Source organism: Jaculus jaculus, chromosome 19 (genome assembly GCF_020740685.1).
Source record: "Jaculus jaculus isolate mJacJac1 chromosome 19, mJacJac1.mat.Y.cur, whole genome shotgun sequence".
Classification (NCBI taxonomy): domain Eukaryota; kingdom Metazoa; phylum Chordata; class Mammalia; order Rodentia; family Dipodidae; genus Jaculus; species Jaculus jaculus.
In genome coordinates, this window is record NC_059120.1 from 14768704 (window position 1) to 14789551 (window position 20848).

The following is a 20848-nucleotide window of genomic DNA, read 5'->3' on the forward strand; positions in this document are numbered from 1 at the left end:
AGCCATCTCTCCAGAACTAGATTCATATTTTAAAACCAATTTACTTATTTGCAAGGAGAGAGAGAGAGAGAGAGAGAGAGAGAGAAATGGGTGTGCCAGGGCCTCCAGCCACTGTAAACAAACTCCAGATACACGTGCTACTTTGTATATCTGGCTTTATGTGGGTCCTGGGGAATTTCACTGTGGTCTTTAGGCTTTTCAAGCAACTACCTTAACTGCTAAGCCATCTCTCCAGCCCCCATATACAATTTTCATATGGTTATGGTTATCCACCCATTTTAGCATAATTTGTTGATGGGACTACCCATAGAATTGACTTTGCTGTTTTGTCAAAGATCACTATTTGGTTATGTCTACAGAATATATTATGGCTAGTGCACAGGATGTAGACTATAGCTCTGTTCTGTTGCTGGGCTTAGCACTCTGTTCTACTTTGTTTGCAGTATCACAAGGTCTTGATTATGGTAGTTTTGCAGTAAATCTTGAAGTTGGGTGGTCTCAGTTCTGCAACTTTATTCCTTAATATTGTGTTGGATCCTCTGGGTCTTTCCCCTTTATCTTCTTTTCTGATCTTTTTTGAACTAGCTAGAAGTTCCAACACAACTGTCTTTTAAAAATAATTATTTATTTTTTAAAATATTTCACATTGTGCATATTCCTATGTCCTATTATATTTTCTCTCCCATTCTCCCATTCCATGAAGACTCTTCTGAATAAGAGCTAAAAGAGAAGATCCAGCCCTTTTCCCCTCCCCTCCCCTCCCCTCCCCTCCCCTCCCCTCCTCTCCTTTCCTTTCCCATTATTAAGGAAAAAGCATCTAGCTTCTTTTTTTAAAGTAGAAAGCTGTATGGGTACATCATATACCATCATTTCCCTCCTCCCTGTCCCCATTCTGCTGAGAGCCCTCCTCAATGGGATTTCTGGGATTACCCCTAGGTTTGTGGGTTATGAGATGTGCAGTCACTATAAGGGGTGGGGGGCAGTGCCTCCAGACATTCCCTTCTCTGTAGCTCTTGAATCCTCCCCACCCCTCTTCCTCGAAGCCCCTGAGCCATGGTGGGCGTGTTCTAAGTCTACGTGAGTGCTGTGCTCTCGGCAGGTTCTGGACTTCTGCTGTGGTGCGCTTTGAGTGTCCTCTGCATGTCTCCATGACCCTGGAGCTGGCTGACAAGCAGCGCTCTTGCTCACCTCGCCAATTCCTCTGTGGTTTCACCCGGGCCCTGGCTGAGAAGCAGCTAGCTTTTTACCATGCAGTAGTATCCTGGCTTCTGAGGTTGCTTTCCCCCAAATATTTAGTCTTCATAAAGTTAAGGGGTTTTTACTCCAGTATGCCGATAATGCTTATTTTATTTTATGTTGTCATTATTATTTTTTTAATCTATCATGAATGCATGTTGGATTTGTTAAATGTTTTACCTAGAGGCATTTATAACATCATGCTTTCTTCTATAGCCTGTTAAGGTGATAGATTACATTGATTTTCTAATGCTAACCGAGCCTTGCACACCTGGAATAAATCTCACTGGGTTATGATGCATAACCCATGATGTTGCAATTCATTTCTCAGTATTCTGTTGAGGATTTTTCACATTTACGTTCATGAGTAATGTTAGCCTATGGGTTTCTTTTCTTGTAATGTATTGCCTGGTTGTGGTATAAGGGTCATTTTGGCCTTACAGAACAAGCTAGGAAGTATACAGCTGTTTCCATTTTCTGGAACTGATTGTAGAGAACATGTATCATCTATTAAATGTTTGAAAGAACTAGCAATGAGATCATCTAGGTCCAGTACTTTCTGTTTTAATTATTGACCTTGTTAGTCAACATGTGCCTATTTAAATGACGTTTTCAAATATTTTATTTTTATTTATTTAATTGAGATAGAAAGAGAGACAGAGAGAGCCGGGCGTGGTGGCGCACGCCTTTAATCCCAGCACTTAGGAGGCAGAGGTAGGAGGATCGCTGAGAGTTCGAGGCCACCCTGAGACTACATAGTGAATTCCAGGTCAGCCTGAGCCAGAGTGAGACCCTACCTCGAAAAACCAAAAAAAAAAAAAAAAAAAAAAAAAAAAAAAGAGACAGAGAGAATGGGCACGCCAGGGCCTCCAGCCACTGCAAAGAACTCCAGACGCCTGCGTCCCCTTGTGCATCTGGCTAACGTGGGTCCTGGGGAATTGAGGCTCGAACCGGGAACCTTAGGCTTCACAGGCAAGCGCTTAACCTCTAAGCCATCTCTCCAGCCCCTGGCTGGTATTTTTAAATGGAAGTATTGGTGACATCTTTTAAGTAATGTGTTCATTTCCTCTAAGTTGTCAAGGTGTTAACATAAGATTTGCCTTTCATATTTACTATTGTGCAGGTTTGATTCAGGTGTCCCCTATAAACTTATGTGTTCTGAATGCTAGGTCTCCAGCTGGTGGCAATTTGGGAACTGGATGATCCTGGAGGTGGGCTTATGGGTGTTACTGCCATCTTCCCCTTGTGTATGTTTGGCATACTCTCCTGCTGCTTTTGTCCACCTGATGTTGGCCAGGAGGTGATGTCCAGCTTCTGCTCATGCCATAGTTCCCCTGCCATCATGGAGTTTCCCCCCGAGTCTGTAAGCCAAAATACACCCTTTCCTCCCACAAGCTGCTCTTGGTCAGGTGTTTTCTGGCAGCAACACAAAGCTGATGCAACAACTATCCTTTAAATTTTCATAGGCTAGGTAGTGCTACCCTCTGCTCTATTGATTTGTTTACTTTAGTTTTACAAGGCAGGGTCACCCTCTGACTCAGGCTGACCCAGAATACACTATGTAGTCTCAAGCTGGCCTTAGTCTCACAGCAATCCTTCGACCTCTGCCTCCTGAGTGCTAGGATTAAAGGCATGTACCACCATATCCATCTTTTTTTTTATATTTTCAAAAGAACAAGTTTTTTTTTCTAAATTATTTTGTTTATCTTTATTTATTTGAGAGCAACAGAGAGAGAGAGAGAGAGAGAGAGAGAGAGAGAGAGAGAGAGAGAGAGAATGGGTGTGCCAGGGCTTCTAGGCACTGCAAACAAACTCCAGACACGTGCGCCCCCTTGTGCATCTGGCTTATGTGGGTCCTGGGGAATCGAGCCTTGAACTGGGGTCCTTAGGCTTCACAGGCAAGCACTTAACCACTAAGCCATCTCTTCAGCCCAAGAACAAGTTTTTGATTATAGTGAGTTTTATGTATTATTTTTCAGATTTTACTGTTATTATTTCCTTATGTTTACTCTGTATTTAATTTCTTCTTCTTTTTCCAGTTTCTCAAGATGGAAGCTCAGATTATTGCTGTGAGATCTTTATTTTACTCCTAATGTTATTCTAATATTTATGGCACAGAATTCCTTCTAAGCACTGTGTTAGCTGCATCCCACAAATACTGATAAGTTGCAGTTGCATTTTCATTTAGTTAAAAATGTTTTAACAGTTCTCCCGAATCACCATTTTTGATCAATATACTATTTAGAAATATGTTGTTTAATATGAAATTTTGGGATTACCCAGCCATGTTCTGCTACTATTTTTAAACTAAATTCTATGGTGCTCTGAGGGTACATATCATAATGTTTAGCTTTTAAACTTTTTTAGTGAAATATATATATATATATATATATATATATATATATATATTTGTATGAGAGACCAAGAGTTAGAGAGAAGAGAGTGTGAGCACCCCAGGACCGCTTGATACTGCAAATGAAGTCCAAAAGCATGGGCCATATCGTGCATCTGTCTTTACATGGGTACTGGGGAATTGAACCCAGGAGGCAGGCTTGACAATTCAACACCATTGACCATTAAGCCACCCCCAGCCCCAATACATACATACATACACACACACATACACACACACACACACACACACACACACACACACACACACACACAAACCCTAGTGCATGCTCTATCTCTGTGAGTTCAAAGAGAATGTTTATTGTTGTTGGATAAAAGTTTTTCTTTCCTTGGGCTGGAGAGATGGCTTAGTGCTTAAGCGCTTGCCTGTGAAGCCTAAGGACCCCGGTTCGAAGCTCGGTTCCCCAGGTCCCACGTTAGCCAGATGCACAAGGGGGCGCACGCGTCTGGAGTTCGTTTGCAGAGGCTGGAAGCCCTGGCGCGCCCATTCTCTCTCTCTCCCTCTATCTGTCTTTCTCTCTGTGTCTGTCACTCTCAAATAAATAAATAAATAAAAATTTTTTTAAAAAGTCTTTCTTTCCTTAACTTTTGCTATCCACAGAAATTTATTTCATTGACATAATGACATAAATCATTCCAGTTCCTAGATATTTTCATTACATTGGCAATAGACCACTTCCCTAAACCCATCTTCCACTACAGAAAGAAATCCAGGCTAAAGGGAACCATGGATGACCCAAGGGACTGAGAAGAGCTCCTGAGCACTCAGCAAGCCCCTTAGGCTACACTGTGAACAGCTCAGCTTTCCTCTGCACTTCAGGCAGCATGGACTTAAGGTAGCATGGACTTAAGGCAGCATGGACTTAAGGTAGCATAGACTTAAGGTAGCATGGGCTTAAGGTAGCATAGACTTAAGGTAGCATGGGCTTAAGGTAGCATAGACTTAAGGCAGCATGGTCTTAAGGTAGCATAGACTTAAGGCAGCATGGGCTTAAGGTAGCATAGACTTAAGGTAGCATGGACTTAAGGTAGCATGGACTTAAGGTAGCATAGACTTAATGTGGACTCCAGAGTAAGGGGACTCTTGAATCTACCCATTGAAAGATGTCCCTTTCTGCTCTTCACACCAGTAGAAGGAAGTAGAAATCTTTGGGTGAAAGAGTAAAAAGAAAGCAGCACTTTTCAGATAATTGGTACAAATGCAGACCAGGCTGATACCTGTTCATCTAGCCAAACCAAATGTGACACAATGAGTTCATTTGCATTTGATTTTAGAAAGGCTTTCACAGCACTTAGCGCTCAATGCCCTGCCCAAGGACAACATAGCCTTGGCGGGCCAGGGCCGTGCACGACCCCCAAGTGCCTGCTGTTGAATGTGATTTGGGAAGCTGTTGGCTGGCATGCAGGTGATGCTTTGCAGACATCAGGCTGAGTCCGCTGAGGGACATGCACTGCTGAGTGCTTTTTCTCCTTGGCCATGAGCACTGTAAGGGTACAATAAACATACTGCCCAGGCCATGTTGATGCAAAGGCACTGACCTCATCTCTAAGACCTTTTTATATTTTTTTGTTTGGTGCTGAATATGTCAAGTCTGGTTATATGAGAACACTGTGCTGGCTTTCCTTTTTGCTTAACATCAAAAAACCAGTGTGACTCAGCTTGCAGAGTTTCTTAGCAAATCAAGATTAAATGCATGAAATCAGATATAGCAACAACTAAACTCTAAGTTTTAACATAGTGTGAAAAAGCTCTGTTTTTCATCTACATACACATATACCAGTTCTCTGAGCAACACCTACAATGTGCTCGTGGACTCTAAATCTGGTTTTCTTTTGGAGTACCTATGTTATTAACAACTCTTCCTCACTTAACAGAGGAGGAAACGAGTGACCAAAAGGACAGATGTCATGTCCAGGTGGTGGGGCTGACCTTTGAGCCCATGTCTGACATATGCCCACTCTAGGTGTCCCAGGTCAGAGGTGTGGGTGTTTGTTTGCTTGTTTGGATACAGTGGGGCAGGTAGCAGATCCTGCTTGAGACCACAGACACACTCCAGTGAATGATGTTATCTATCTCTTTAATAAAAGAAGCCAGAAATTCAGGAACTATATTTTATGCATAGACTCTCTATCTGCTATTGCTTTTATCTCCATTTTAATCTTTTCATTCTGCCTACTTCTTTCTCCTTGCTGATTGAAGGGGGTCCGTGACGACTTATCTGGATTACCACAAGTCAGCCACTTTTGCCTCCTTTTACCTTTTGATTTGAATGATACTTACAAGATAAATCATCTGATCATTGCCCCATCCATCTGTGACATCCAGTTGTTCTTAAGAAAAGTATACAAATCCTTGGGAATAGGGTTCATAACTTTATAAAGCTCTGTGTGATGTCACCTGCCTTCTTTTCTGTCCCTAGGCAGAACTTGCTGTATACCTGGCTGGGTCACAGCCAGGCCGCTGTCACTCGGTTCTTCTAGCTTGTGGTTTCTCACTGGGACAGCTTTTGCTCCTCTGGACTTAAGTGACTACTATTTCTCTTTCAGATCACATTCTGTTCAGGGAAGATTCCCCTATCCCTTAGATGAAGACAGCCTATCACAGACCTGTATAGTTATCCCCCTTTATCTTGTCTACCTCCATAGATTCAATCATATGAAGAGAGAAACTTAAAAGAAAAACTGTTGTACTGAACATGTCTAGACTTTTCTCTTAATAATATTCTCTGGATAATAAGTTCTGATAATTATTTATATAGTTTTCTATTAGGTATTATAAAAAAGCTTTATCAAAGTATATAATAGGATATGGCTATGTTATATGAAGGAAGATACTATACTGTTTTATATATGAGTTGAGCACCTATAGACCTTAGTCTCTGAGAGATGTTCTGGAATCCTGCTCCACTGAGGGGCAATGTTGAGGAATGATTGTACTTTATGACATTTAACTCAGTTTCTAATTATCCACTTATGGCTGTGATTATTTAATTGGTTTCTTTAACCACTGGATTGAAAACTCCATGCTTACCAAGTGCATATTTTTCTTTTCTTTTTTTAATAGAGATGGAGAGAGAGAGAGAGAGAGAGAGAGAGGGGACTGGTGCACCAGGGCCTCAGCCACTGCAGTCAAACTCCAGATGCTAGTGGACATGTGTGATCTTGCACTTGCTGCACCTTTGTGAGTCTGGCTTATGTAGGATCTGGAGAGTTGAACATGGGTCCTCAGGCTTCACAGGCAAGAGCCTTAACTGCTAAGCAATCTCTCCAGACCTCAAACATAGATTTGTAATAAATATTTGTTACCTGGCTGAATGTTAATCTATTTAAGGAGAAATACATTACAATGAGGAAGCCATGGTTGAGTATTTACTATAGAAAGGATGTTGTTCTCATTATTGTCAAAATACAAATGTTTCATTCTTTTTTTAAACCAATTTTCTTCCTTCATGTGATAGACTAGGCAACTGAAATGTCTGACGCAAAGCTCATTATGTCCATCATAAATGTACCTGTAACTTACTTGCCAGTCCCATGATGCTGTGACCTGCATACTAACATTTTAGGCATTGTTAAAGTCATTTAGTTAACAAGTCTTTTCTCACACAACCCCTAACATATTATCTGTACTGTTGCCATGGCTTTAATGACACACTTATCTCTACTTAAATGCCTTTTTTATTAAGACTCACCAGACCTCATTCCATTTCTTGTTATGTCATGCTACTTCTGGGCTGAACGATTATCCCTTTGGGAACATGACCCTTTGTCAATTCACTTTAACAAACACACACATCGAGTAGATTTTATATGGCACGCATTAAACAGGGAGATTACCAAGGTAAAAGAATTGGACTATAACTTCAAGGAGCTTATGAACTTTATAGGGGAAACATAGATAAGTAAATCATGCCAAAAAGAGTTGCACTATTTTAGGCTAAATACTATTTGTGGTAGGATGGCAGGTTGAGACACACAAAACAGAGAGCAAACCAAAAAGGATTTGGCTGTGCAATATTAATGCTATATCTTGTGATAAAATATTTTATACTTAGTTTATTTGTTTATTTACTTATTTTGAGAGAGAGACAAAGAGAGAGAGGAAAACAGAGAGAGAAAATGGATGCACCGGGGTCTTCAGTCATTGCAAATGAACTTCAGATGCATGCACTCATTAACTTGTGCATGTGGCTTACATGGGTACTGGGGAATTGAACCTGGGTCCTTAGGCTTTGTAGGTAAGTATCTTAATTGCTTAGCCATCTCTCCAGCCCTATCTTGGAATTTTTATTTGGAAGAGAAAAAGTATGTAACTCTTTATATATATAGAATATACATATTCTCTCTATATATATTCAACATATATTCTTTCATTTTCCCTCTTCACAAATTACAGACAAACAGACAGACATACAGACACACACACCTATTATTCGGAAAGCTTATATCATAGGTTAAGATCACAAAGCAGAAAATGTATACAGTTTGATGAGAATAATATTTGTTATAATTTTCCACTTGCTACTATCTAAGTAATGCAAACGTCATCTATAACCTTTGTGTCAACCCAGTTGTTTGAAAGACTATATTGTACTGTAAATCTCAGAAGCACATTACATCATTTTACATTTGACATGATTAACCAACAGAATGACTCTGTTGGCAATAAAGAATAAACTGTTAGGAAGTAGGTGTGACTAGGTCATTCTCTTTCACAGTTCATTTTCCATGGAAATTCCAGAACTGAATCACATTTATGAAACTGTGACGTTCAGCTTTTGTATTGTTGGTATAACAGCATTTCTGTTTCATTTGTCCATTTTGTCCTGTCAGATAAAGAGGTTGGCTACTCTGTATAACTTTTCTTACAGAGGTGGCCTAATAAACGTTACTGTATGTATATATAATAATTATAGGAACAGCAAACCATCTGGAAAGAGTATCTCTGAGATTCAGTACAACAGAGTTTTCTCTGTTGAAAACAGAAACATGCTCTTTTTAACAGACACAGAGAAATAGTACCAAATCTGACTACATGAAATCATGAATACAGTTTAAAAACTATTTGCAAACAGCATATTCATGCAATATTGTTTGTAGTGCAACAAAATACTCAAACTGAGTCTCTGGGTTCTATGATCAGTGCTGCTTTCTAAGCTAGGCCAGTCTTAGCACAGCAGGACAATAATGATAGAAAGGTAAGTGTATATTATGAGTAAAGAACCATTAGATAAGCATAAACTTACTGGTTCTCCTGCAAGGCCCCTGTCTCCTGCACTTCCAGGGAGTCCCTGTGTGCCCTGAACAAACAAAAGCAAAGTTTGTAGAACAAGTAATGTTGGAGAATGTTTTAGTTAGCTTATACATCTTAGCTTCACTACAGAGACTTTTCTTTTTGTCAAGAATATGCATAACATAAAACTTACCATTTTAGCAGTTGTTAAGAATGCAGATCTTTAGTTAAGTAGAGTCACAATGATGAGGAAGTAACCACTCCTCCACCCGCAGAACCTTTTCATCATAGCCATGTGAAGCTCTGTAATGGAGCCACACGAACTCCCCGCCATTGCTACCACTGCTCGCTGGAGACCACATTCCAGTTTTTGTGTCTATAAGTTTGACTCATCTCAGTATCTCGTGTGAAAGCATATATATCCGTACTTTTGCATTTGGCTTTGTTCACTTAGTACAATGTCTTTAAGATTCATCCATGATGGATCATTGTCAAAATTTTCCATTTAAGGTTGAATACTATTCCACTGGCCATATATGCCACCATTTTGTTATTCACTTATCAATGAATACTAAGATTATTTATTACCAGCTTTTGGTATTCAGGTGTTCATTACCACACGCAGCTATGTATACCTCTGTTTTTCTTATTTTTTTAATTTATTTATAAGCAGAGAGATATGGAGACAGAGAGAGCGAACGAGAGAGCGAGGGAGGCGGGGGAGAGAATGGGCACACCAGGCCTCTAGCCCCTGAAAACGAACTCCAGATGCATGTGCTACTTTGTGAAACTGGCTTATATGGGTACTGGAGAACTGAACCTAGGTTGTTAGGCTTTGCAGGCAAGTGTCTTAACCATTAAGCAATCTTTCCAGCCCCTACCCTTATTCTTTAAATTAATCTTCACTCTATACTGTAACAAATAATTATCCAAAACTAATTTGAACTTAGTCTTCTCTATGCTTTCAATATTGATATAAAACTTGGCTTATTTTAGGGCTGGAGAGATGGATCAGCAGTTAAAGCACTTGCCTGTGAAGCCTAAGGACCCATGTTCTACTCTCTAGGTCCTATGTAAGCCATTTGCAGAAGGTGATGCAAATGTGCAAGGTTGTACTTGCCCACACATCTGGAGTTTATTTGCAATGGCTGGAGGCCATGGTGAACCAATTTTGTCTTTCTTTCTCTCATAAAATGTTGGTTTACTTTAAACACAATATCATTGTGGTGCATTAATGATCATAACATTTTCTTAAAATGTGGCAAGACAGGGGTTTCAGACCCTATATGGCTTGAAACAACCATATTGAACCTCTCACTTCCTTGTATGTCTTCATCTTTAACTCATACCACCTTTGGTACTATGAAAGTGAGCCAAAGATATGAAGTAGGTTGTAAAATAGTAGACAGAATTCCAAGCCACATTCTTTTTTCTGGTCCTTCCTTGCTCAGATGTACCAGATGTTAACCAGTGATGATACATAAACTATTTTAAAAAGTTTCATTTTCTAGTCTCTTGACCTTGGAATGGCTAGCAACTACAGCTAAACACATGACTGTTTTCTTAAAACTTCAAAGCTATGAAAAATATTGTATTAAACTAGAAATAAGAAAGATGAAATTCCAAATACTGATGGGGTTTTTGGGAAAGAGGAACTCTAATACACTATTGGTGGAAATGCAAATTAGTCCAGTATGGATGTGCCTCAAAATTAACAGACATCAAGCTAACATATAATCCTACATTCCACCACTGACTGCATATCACAAGAAATAAAATTATCTGTTGAAGAGATACCTGTCTCCACATATTTCCTATAGCAATCAAAATAGCCAAGCAATCAAACTAATCAGTGAATGAAGAAAATGCCATATATGTACATATATATACATATACATACACACACACACACACACACACACAAAATTGGGATCTTACTTAGCTTAAAGTAGAATATTATTTGTTGTAGCATGGATGGAAATATTGCACATTATATTAAGCAAATGAGCCAGGCACACAAAGAACAAATACAACATGTGCTTATTTATATGTGGAAGTTAAAAAAGTTGACCTCATAGAATTAGAGAATAGAATGGTAGTTATGAGGGCTGGAGAGATGGCTTAGCAGTTAAGCGCATGCCTGTGAAGCCTCAGGACCCCGGTTCGAGGCTCGGTTTCCCAGGTCCCACGTTAGCCAGATGCACAAGGGGGTGCACGTGTCTGGAGTTTGTTTGCAGAGGCTGGAAGCCCTGGCGCGCCCATTCTCTCTCTCTCCCTCTATTTGTCTCTCTGTGTCTGTTGCTCTCAAATAAATAAATAAAAAATTAAAAAAAAAAGAATGGTAGTTATGAAAGACTGGGGAGGGCTGGGACGGGGTAGGAAAGGGATGAAGAGAGGATAAGATAACTATTTTTTTAAAGCTTAGTAGTTAGTGAACTGTTATGAGCCAGGAAACCAAAAAAACAGTGACCTAGACTTTATGACCTAAAGCCACTAGGTCATGGCCTTTCTAGCTGAGTTTTACATTTATTTATTTATTTATAGAGTTTTTACTTAATATTTTGCTTTCAAATTTAAAGACTATGATAGAGCTTGTGTAAAGGTTTGTGTTCACGTCCAAGAAGTAATAAGAAAAGAATTATTCCTATTTGGAGATTGAAGATGTTTTACAGATCTCATCAGCCACTTTATTTTACAAGTGAGGAAAATAAAACATAGATAGACAACCTATTTACGGTTATCTTTGTTTTGGAAACAGAAGACTAAAGGTCAGTGTAATGTCTAATGTACCTGTGTTGTACAGTATTGCACGTTATTGGAAGTATATGAAGACTTGGGGGACTCTTAAGATGACACTGAAGGATAAAATGAATCCTTGGTGCTTATCTGGCTCTTCCTAGTTGGTTTTTACACCCCGCAAATCTCTGCCCAATCAAGGAGGAAGCAATGTACATAAAGAATTAACTAAGGTTCAACAATGATTATAAACTCATGATTTTTGTGACCAACCTGTCATCCATCAAGGTGACCTGACTCTTCTTATGAAATTCGCTTATCCACAATGCATGACCCATACACCTCAACAAGGATGGGGTAGGGGTAGGGGGTCGGACATGGACGAGTCTAGCAATGGGACCAGCCTGACTGTATTCACTGAGTACTAAACTAATTAATAAAAATAAACAAATTTAAAAAAGATAGGGCTGCAAAATGATCTTAGTACTCTTTATTTGACTGAAGAATTCAAACATGAAATATCACATTTATTCTAGCTGAAGATGAAGATAAAATTCCAAGGGAGGTCAAGAATATATAAAATGAGTCAATAAGTTTATTTCTGTGGGCCTCACATTTTTTTCAAGGTGAAAGGAATGAACCTGTGCTCCAAACTTCGTCCTCTGCAACCTGTGCTGTTGTCTACAGTATAGCAAATGGTCAAACTACTGCGACATCATCCACACCGGTGTGATAATGAAAATCTCAGATGATGGCAGGCACGACCAGGGATAGTCCTAGGGAATGCCTTTGATTAACAGCACAATTCTTTCTCAGGACACTTTTTTTCTCATTTGAGTGTCCTGTGTTTTAGGTTTGGCCACTGTCAAATACACTGCTATTACAAGAAGCAACAGGCAGGGGGCAGCAGATTTCAAAGAGGAACCAGCAAATACAGTGACATTGGTGACAGTAACTACAGTCGTCAAAGCACTTTTGTTTTATGCTTTTCTAACCCCCTGGCTGTAATCTATTTTTATTATATTATCCTCTAACTCAGACTATAACATACATCTATATGACAAATCAAAATGTCATCATAATGATGATTCTGAACCGAAATAATTAAAATACTTACACATTTATCTTATGTGCTCATTTTTGTAAAATCCCATACGTGTATGTGTACAAATGTATGTACCTTTTTTCAATATAACACCCTTACTTACTTAGTGATGGTAGGAAGATATCATGCATGATAAAAAAAAAATAATTTTAGACTCCTAGAGGCGTAGGATAAGAAGGTGTGATAACACAGAGCCCTCAGGTGAGAAAGGAGGAAACCAGGCAAGAAACCTCAAAATAAGTTTCTTCCATTCGCTTTATTATCATATTACATATCAAACTGTTTGATTCTGAAATGAGTTTTTACAGAAAAAAAGGGATATAACTGAATGAAGTAAGAGTAATTGTTGCCATCATCGTTTTACAAATAGGTACAACCAAAGTCCAGAATGGTTAAGTAACCTGCTGAAACAAAACAGTGATCTAATGACTAAAGGAAGATAAGAACTGTATTATCCAAGTCTAACATGCTAAATACTAAGCGGAGACTAAATGGACAATCACTTCATAAATTATGCATGGATGAAAATATCACATTGTATTCCATCAATATATATAATTTTTATTTGTCAAAAATTCCCAAAACACTGTTTCAGCACCACTCCCTCACCTCCATGGCAGATTAAAAGCCGTTGATAGTTTCATTGCTTTTATTACTTACTGGTTTCCCTTGAGCTCCTCTCTCTCCAAGGTTTCCAGTCTTACCCTGCACAAGAAAAAAAATAATGCTTAGGGCACAGAGATCCCTCCCAAAAATCATAGGGAAAAGAACCAAGGAGGCAAGGAAGGCTTAAAACGTTCATGCTTAATGTGAGATATTTTGCTACTTACAATGAGACCGTGAGGCCCTCTTTTTCCTTGATTTCCTTTTTCACCCTAACAAAACATCAATGCCCGATGAATTAGTAAGAATTTGAATTACGGCCTTTTCCATGTTCGCATACATAAAAACAAGGCATCAAGTGTCTAGCTCAACACTGTCTAGCTCAACATTGTATATGTGTGTGTCTGTATGTGTAGAAAAAAATGTACTTTGTGAAGTTATGCCTCATTTTGACAGGGCTAACATACGGGCTGCATAAAAGTTAATTGCATATGAAATGCGGAAATCAGCAATTACCTTGGCACCTTGTATACCTTGTTCCCCCGGGAGACCATCTGATCCTCGTGGTCCCTAGAAGTGGGGAAAAAAAAATTCCTGTTACTAATTTAAAATGTTCTTTCTTTTATTGTTTTGTATTCTTACTGACAAAGACACTGTGATCTTCTTCTTCAGTTTACAAACTCCTGACTGTTTTTATGCCTTGACCACAAGAAAGAATACGGCTGAGTCTTTTTGCCTGGGATAGTCAAGACCATGCTTATAATATTTTATGCCATGCAGTAAATTAGATAACTATAAAAATAACTATGACAGCTGTTAAGGTGTCTGCCAAATAAGTTTATTATTTGGGTATTCTGTTCACTTCATTATTGACTCAGTATTCAGCCAGTATTTATTCTTAAAATGCTCTGCATTGGCTTGAAGGTGTTGGGTTTGCCTAAACAGTCTCCTTAAATTTCCCAGTTTTGGAATAATGCTTTTGTCTTTGCATCTTTAAAAGGTGAGTTCTGATGATACTGTACTTGTCAAGTACCTGCTGGTAGTTACTGGAAGATGTCAGGGCACAAAAAGGGGACAGAAATGCTGTTGGAAACATGAATGCAAATTTAAATCCTCACAAGAGTCACTCAGTAATTGCCTGCAGAGAAGCGCTAGTTGCAAAAGCTATTCTGAATTCAAATGATGAAATGTTCTTCCTGTCTAAATGATAACCATAACGGAAGATCTTGAAGACCTTCTGAAGGGACAACTCAGTTCAGTAGCCTCAAACTGAACATCTACTGTGAAAAAAGTAACTATTGAGTGGTATGCAGATATATACTGTGATACAGTTTTTTTCATTATGAAGCCTATAGAATGAAAAGATTAATCAAATAACTCTAATACAAAGGAAATCAGGCCTGTCAAGGACAGAGAGGAAGATTCCAAGATGGGCACATTTGTAATAGGAATGAAGGTAGTATTTAGCTGTGGGAGGTCAGCTCTCATGAGCTTTGAATATTTAAGAAACTTTGCTTACTGTTGTGGTTTGAATGAAAATGTCCCTTCTAGGCTCATTTATTTGAACACTTGGTTCCCCAGGTGGTGGCACTGTTCTGGAAGATCATGGAACCTTTCGGAAGCACAGCCTTGCTGGAGGAAGCATGTCACCAGTGGTAGGCCCTAAGGTTTTGCAGTCTAGCCTGCTTGCTGTTCTCTCTACTTCCCCCCGCCGATGTGACGATGTCATGCTGGTTTCCTGCCCCTGCCACGTTTTCCTTGCCACTGTGGACTTCATTCTCCTGAACGGCAAGTCAAAATAAACTCTCCCTCAAAGATGCTTCTGGTAGGATGTTTTGTCCCAGCAATAAGAAACTAACTGATAAATATGCTGTTGATAACATTTAGAGAAATATTAAGAAAGGAGGATGGGGACCAAAAAGGTGAAGGATTGCAGTTTATATGTCGGTGAGGTTGCAATGGGCATGGGCAGATTTCTGTGTAGGGTGATGATAGACATTGGTGTCAGATGCTAATTTGACAGAGCCTGTTGGTTGACTTTAGCTTTTTTGGGGTCACAACCGAGGTAAGATTGGCTGCAGTGGCATACTGCTGAAGCTGTTTCCTATACTAGGACTGTCCCTGCTGTACTCATGGACACTGTGTCGTGGGCTTGGAGAGGGCCTTCACACTCCATGAAGACCTAAACCTTCACTGGTCCTATTAAAGCAGAAGCCATAATTCCAGCCCTGTTTCTCAGCCTGTGTTCACAATACTCTGTAATCTGTCATCAACTCCCCCTTCTTCCCATTTCCCTCGAAAACCAAATGATAGTCTTATTGTGCAACACCTGGAATGGTAAGTTAGAAACATGGTGGATTTAATTTAGTTGATTCATAATTTCCAAAACATTTAGTAAGTGCCCACTCTCAGGCTTACAGGACATCGTAGAAAGAAGGAGAAATGCACGAATTCATAAGTAAGTTAATAAACATGTAAGATTAAAGGATAAGTAAAACTAGGCTGTTAAGTATAATGAAGAAAAGAAAAGGGGTAATAGGACTAGAGAGTGGCCCAGGTGAAATGCACTCATGTCGCTAGGGTGTTCTGAGAAGTCACTCTAAAGAAAATGTGGGTAGACATGAGGGGGTGAGATTGAAAGTTCTGACTATCACATGGGGGAAGATGACTGTGTGGTAGGAGAAATAATGAGTGCAAAGAGATGTTAAACAACTGAGCAACTAAAAATGACAAAAAGAATAACAAAGGAATGACAACGAGAAGATGACTGAACATTTTAAAAATTATTGTATGTGTGTATGTGTGTGTGTGTGTGTGTGTGTGTGTGTGTGTGTGTGTGCATGTGTGTAGTAAGGGTGCACATGCCACTGTGCATGTATGGAGGCTAGAACAGAAAGCAATGTAGGAGTGCAAGTCTGTTCCTTCTGCCTCATCTTTTTAGAGGCAGCCACTGTCTTGTTTTAGCCACCTAGAAGACCTGTCTATCTGGCCCCCAAGTTTTGGGATTCTCCTGGTTCTGCCTCCCATTTGAATTCAGGACTTAACGGGACATTAAATAGCCACAGAAGAACCAATACAAGCCATTTAAGTTTTAAGATAATGGAACTATCAGAGCTAAGTCCTGAGGGGAGTTCCCACTTGAAACCAGTCATTGGACTAGAGAGGTGCCTCAATAGTTGCTCTGTAAGCCTGCAAGCCTGAATTCAAATCCTCAGCACCCACATAAAAGAAGATGAAGGAGGCACATACATCTGTAATGCCAGTATGTCTACAGCAATGGGAGGCAGAACCAGGAGAATCCCAAAACTTGAGGGCCAGTTAGACAGGTCTTCTAGGTGGCAAAAACAAGACAGTGACTGCCTCTAAAAAGGTGAGGCAGAAGGAACAGACTTGCACTCCTACATTGCTTTCTGTTCTAGCCTCTCTCTGCCTTGTAGGAAATACCAGTACATATTGAGGAAGTAATGAAAGTAGGTGAATTTGATAAAGATCGAGTGACTAAATTCACAAATAATACAGATAGCAAGATCTAAACTGAAAATGTGTTTCTCTGGCAACCCAGTACTTTGAAAACCCAGAATTTCCATATCTTCCTTGGATTTTATTTTCTGAGTAAGCGGTCAAATGATGATAGCACTAATAGAAAATCTAATTAGACAAGTGAGTTTATTTGGGGTGTGTGGGGGGAGTGGAGTAGGAGAAGAGAGGGCGGAAAGATTGTTAGAGCCACAGGCTGGGACATTTTGCACAGAGACATTGCCCCTCCCCCATACCTGACTGCTGCCCCCACAATGCATGACCCACAATCCCCATGGAGTTGACCTGCACCCTCAGTGAGGAAGCCTCTTAGGAAAAGAGGCAGGGAGGAGGAAAAGGATGGTACCAACATGTGTTGTTTACATACTAAATATGTCCACATCTAATAAAAATGAAGATAAAAAATAAAGACTTCAATTTTAAAAAAAAGTAAGTGAATTGGCTTTCCCATTCAATAAAAGTTCAGTTCCCACCGGAACTGTGGTTTTCTATCAGCTCTGGAAGCCCCCTCCTCCCTGGAGGAGTCTCTCTGCTTCTTTCCCCCCACCCCCTCCGATACTAAAATAAACTATTCTTTTAAACAAAAGAAAAAAAAAAAGAGGGTAAGTGATCAACTAAAGGCTTATTTTTGCCACCAAGTTTCCCTTTCTTAATGATTGATGTATATGCTTGTACTAAATTCCATGACAAAAGCTAAAGTATTAGACAAATAGCATTTTAGTAGGCATCTAATTTGGCATGATATTAAAACATAACTGCTTGACAACATCATTGATATCTCCTGGATATTCTCTGTGTGAATGTATGCTAAATAACTAGAATATCTTATTTTTTCTTTATGCTCATAAGAAAGTTAAAGTTAGCTATACTGAGGTAGTCTCAAAGCCAGAGTGAAAGTCTGTTGGTTCAACTACATAAGCTAAGCATATTTCACAAACGAACAAGTACTTTAAATGTAGGCAGGTGTCTTAAGGAGTTAGCTAGCTTCCTGAATAATCAATCAAGTGCATTACAGGCTTCAGGACTACTCCTTCATATAAACACTAAAGTTAAAAAAGAAATTTATAACTAAATCGTTAACATAAGCTGCAAGCTTACTTCCCTTAAGATTTTTATGAGAGCATTAAGCTTATTTCTTTGACCCCTGTAATAAATTATGATAGGCCAAGTGTCTATGAATAAAAGACACTTCCCAATTCACTGAACAAATGGACTCAGTATATTTATATATCCTTTAAACTATATCTGTCTGTGTTTGTGTGACCCATTTGTTCAATTTAACCCACATACCTAGTGAATCATGCTTAGAAGTCTTTTCTTGTTTCTGATTTATACAGCTGGAAACAAATGTTCCATTGAACAAAATGTTGATCTTTGGGGAAAAGAGTCTCATTTTAAATTTTATTTTCAAAAGGAAAAAAGCACAAAAGAAGCTCCATCTTGTCATGAAATGCTCCATAAGTATCCTAGCACTGAATCTAAGTGCAAATAATACTGAAGAGTGCCTTACTCTAAATGGCATGTGTTTATGTATTTCCTTGAAGGGGCCGAACTTCCAAAATTTATGATCATATCCACTTTAGTTTTTCCATAGACATCCTTAACATCTTGTATATTTACTTTTTTTTAAAAAATATTATTTATTTATTTGACAGAGAAAGAAGGAGGGAGAGAGAGAGAGAATGGGCACACCAGGGACTCCACCCACTGCAAATGAATTCCAGAAGTGTGTGCCCCTTGTGCATCTGGCTAACATGGGTCCTGGGAAACCGAACCCTTGGCTTTGCAGGCAAACGCCTTAACCACTAAGCCATGTCTCCAGCTCTGTATTGTATATTTCTAACAGAGTTGTCTTAACTCTCCTACGCCATTTAAGTCTTTGGTGTCACAGTCAGGTATCAGAATTCCTCCGCTGCACGCCACCACTCTAGAGTGCAGGATTCAAATGTATCTCATGATCAAAGAACTGGTTAATGCAGGAGTAAGAAGGTGATGTCAACTCTGTCCTGGGTGCTATTTCTCCTATAGGGCAAATGGGCCCAGAAGGAATGTAATGGATTCCTTACTCATCTCTAGTTAACGGTGCATATGAGAAGCAACAGCTGAAATTGTTACCCATTAGCTCAAGCCATTGTATTTCTAACAGTGGACAATCGGTTAGCTTATGTCATCTACATAAGAGAAACAATGTTGTGTTTTATATATAGTTTTGTTATATTAAATCATTTAAAAATATTTATTTATTTTCAATGAGAGGATGAGAGAGAGAGAGAGAGAGAGAGAGAGAGAGAGAGAGAGAGAGAGAGAGAAAGAAAGACCACTAGGTCTCCCTCTTGTTGCTGCAAATACATACTCCACATTGTGCATCTGTCTTTATGAAGATATTGGGAAACCAAACCTGGGCAAGCTTTGCAAGCAAGTGCCTTTAACCACTGAGCAATCTCTCCATCTTTATTATATGCTTAATTAATTAATTAATTGTTTTCATTTAAACAGCAGGTGGAAAAATCCTTAAGGTATGTAGACAAGTCATACTTTAAATATAATTCGTATTTACAAGAATTCGGGTTATTTATAAGACTGGTCTTTTAGCTTATCTTGTTACCTTTTTTCAGTTATTTAGAAGGCAGGAATACATAAGTATCACAAAACAAGTTAGAAAAACTTTCATAATACTTTTAGCTTGTTTTCTGAGGTGTGGACACTGTTGCTTGCTTGAATTTTTCCTTTCCTTTGGTGGGTTGTAGTTTTTCCCGATAATTCAAAGTTTCTAGATAGTAAGCCATGAAACTAAAAAGCCCATTGCTATCTGCACCCAGTGGATAATCAACTCAGTTCTCTGAGGTACCAGCTGATTGGCACACTGAAGGAAAGCGGTTGGGCGGATGTGTGGTGGGTGATGGGCAAGTGGGAAGAGGCAGCAGACTGATTGAGGTGGGGAGGAGATATGACGAAGAATGGAATTTCAAAGGGGAAAGTAGGGGGTGAGGGTATTACATGGGATATTTTTTATAATCATGGACAATGTTATTAAAATTGAGAAAAAAATAAAAAAAACGAAACAAAAATAAAAAAAAAAGAGGTAGGTAGGGAAGGCGGAAAATCCAAGAAATGTCCCCACCACTCATGACAGCCACGTGACCCCTTGATAACAGCACGAATCACAGACTGAATAGGAAGAGCATAAACGCAGTGATGGTGCAGAATGGTCACAAGACATATATGTCTAAGGGCAGAGGCTCCCTCCATGGTCCAGTGACACAAAGGAGTTCCAAGTGTGTGGAAACTTGACTCCCTGTGCATTTTTTTTGTGGACAGTGATGGGAAGGCTCAAGAGCCCCAGCCTTGAGCCTTGAGCCTTGAGCCTTTTCCATTTGCCTCAACAGGCTAGACAAGTGTTCTTATTTTATAATTATTATATAATTTTTTGAGTGAAAAAATTAGAAAAAAGGGCTTAGGATATTGAAATCAAAGACAAGAAAGAAGACTGACTGAAGGGAGAATAGAGTAGAAACAGGATAATATTGGGACTATCACCAGGAAACACTATTTTTTTTTCAATGTTCTGGTCCAGTTCTCTCTATGTAATTTTTAATTTATTTATGAGAGAGGAGAGAGAGAGAATGTACCACTACAAACGAACAGCAGACGCATGCTCCACTTTGTGCTCCTGGCTTTACATGGGTGCGAGGGAGGAGCAGCTTTACAAACAAGAGCTTTGAAGTGCTGAGCCATCTCCCAGCCCTAGTTCTTTTTGTTGGTATCCTGTTTATTGATTGTCTGAAATGTCTCTTAATAAAGGCATCCCTTCCCCTTCAGAACTACCAACTGAAAATATTTTAAATTATGAGGAGCACTTTTATGAAAGAATCAGTAAAATGTATTTGAAAAATGACAGGAATACAGATCCTTGGAGTTGTAGGAGTTGAGGACAGAGTACCAATTCAGAGAGGTGACACTCTATACACGGGTCACATACAGGCCAG

At 39.3% G+C, this 20848-nt stretch overlaps 1 protein-coding gene across 2 annotated transcripts in view; it reads right to left on the reverse strand.

Moving 5' to 3' along the window:
* Positions 1-20848, reverse strand: part of Col24a1 (collagen type XXIV alpha 1 chain) — a 298351-nt gene that overhangs the window by 112244 nt on the left and 165259 nt on the right. For both annotated transcript variants that reach the window (XM_045137919.1, XM_045137918.1), the window contains exons 29-32: positions 13842-13895; positions 13553-13597; positions 13383-13427; positions 8895-8948 (exon numbers count right to left, since the gene is read on the reverse strand). In XM_045137919.1, the coding sequence (XP_044993854.1) occupies positions 8895-8948; positions 13383-13427; positions 13553-13597; positions 13842-13895 (198 nt within the window). The remainder of the gene's footprint in view (positions 1-8894; positions 8949-13382; positions 13428-13552; positions 13598-13841; positions 13896-20848) is intronic.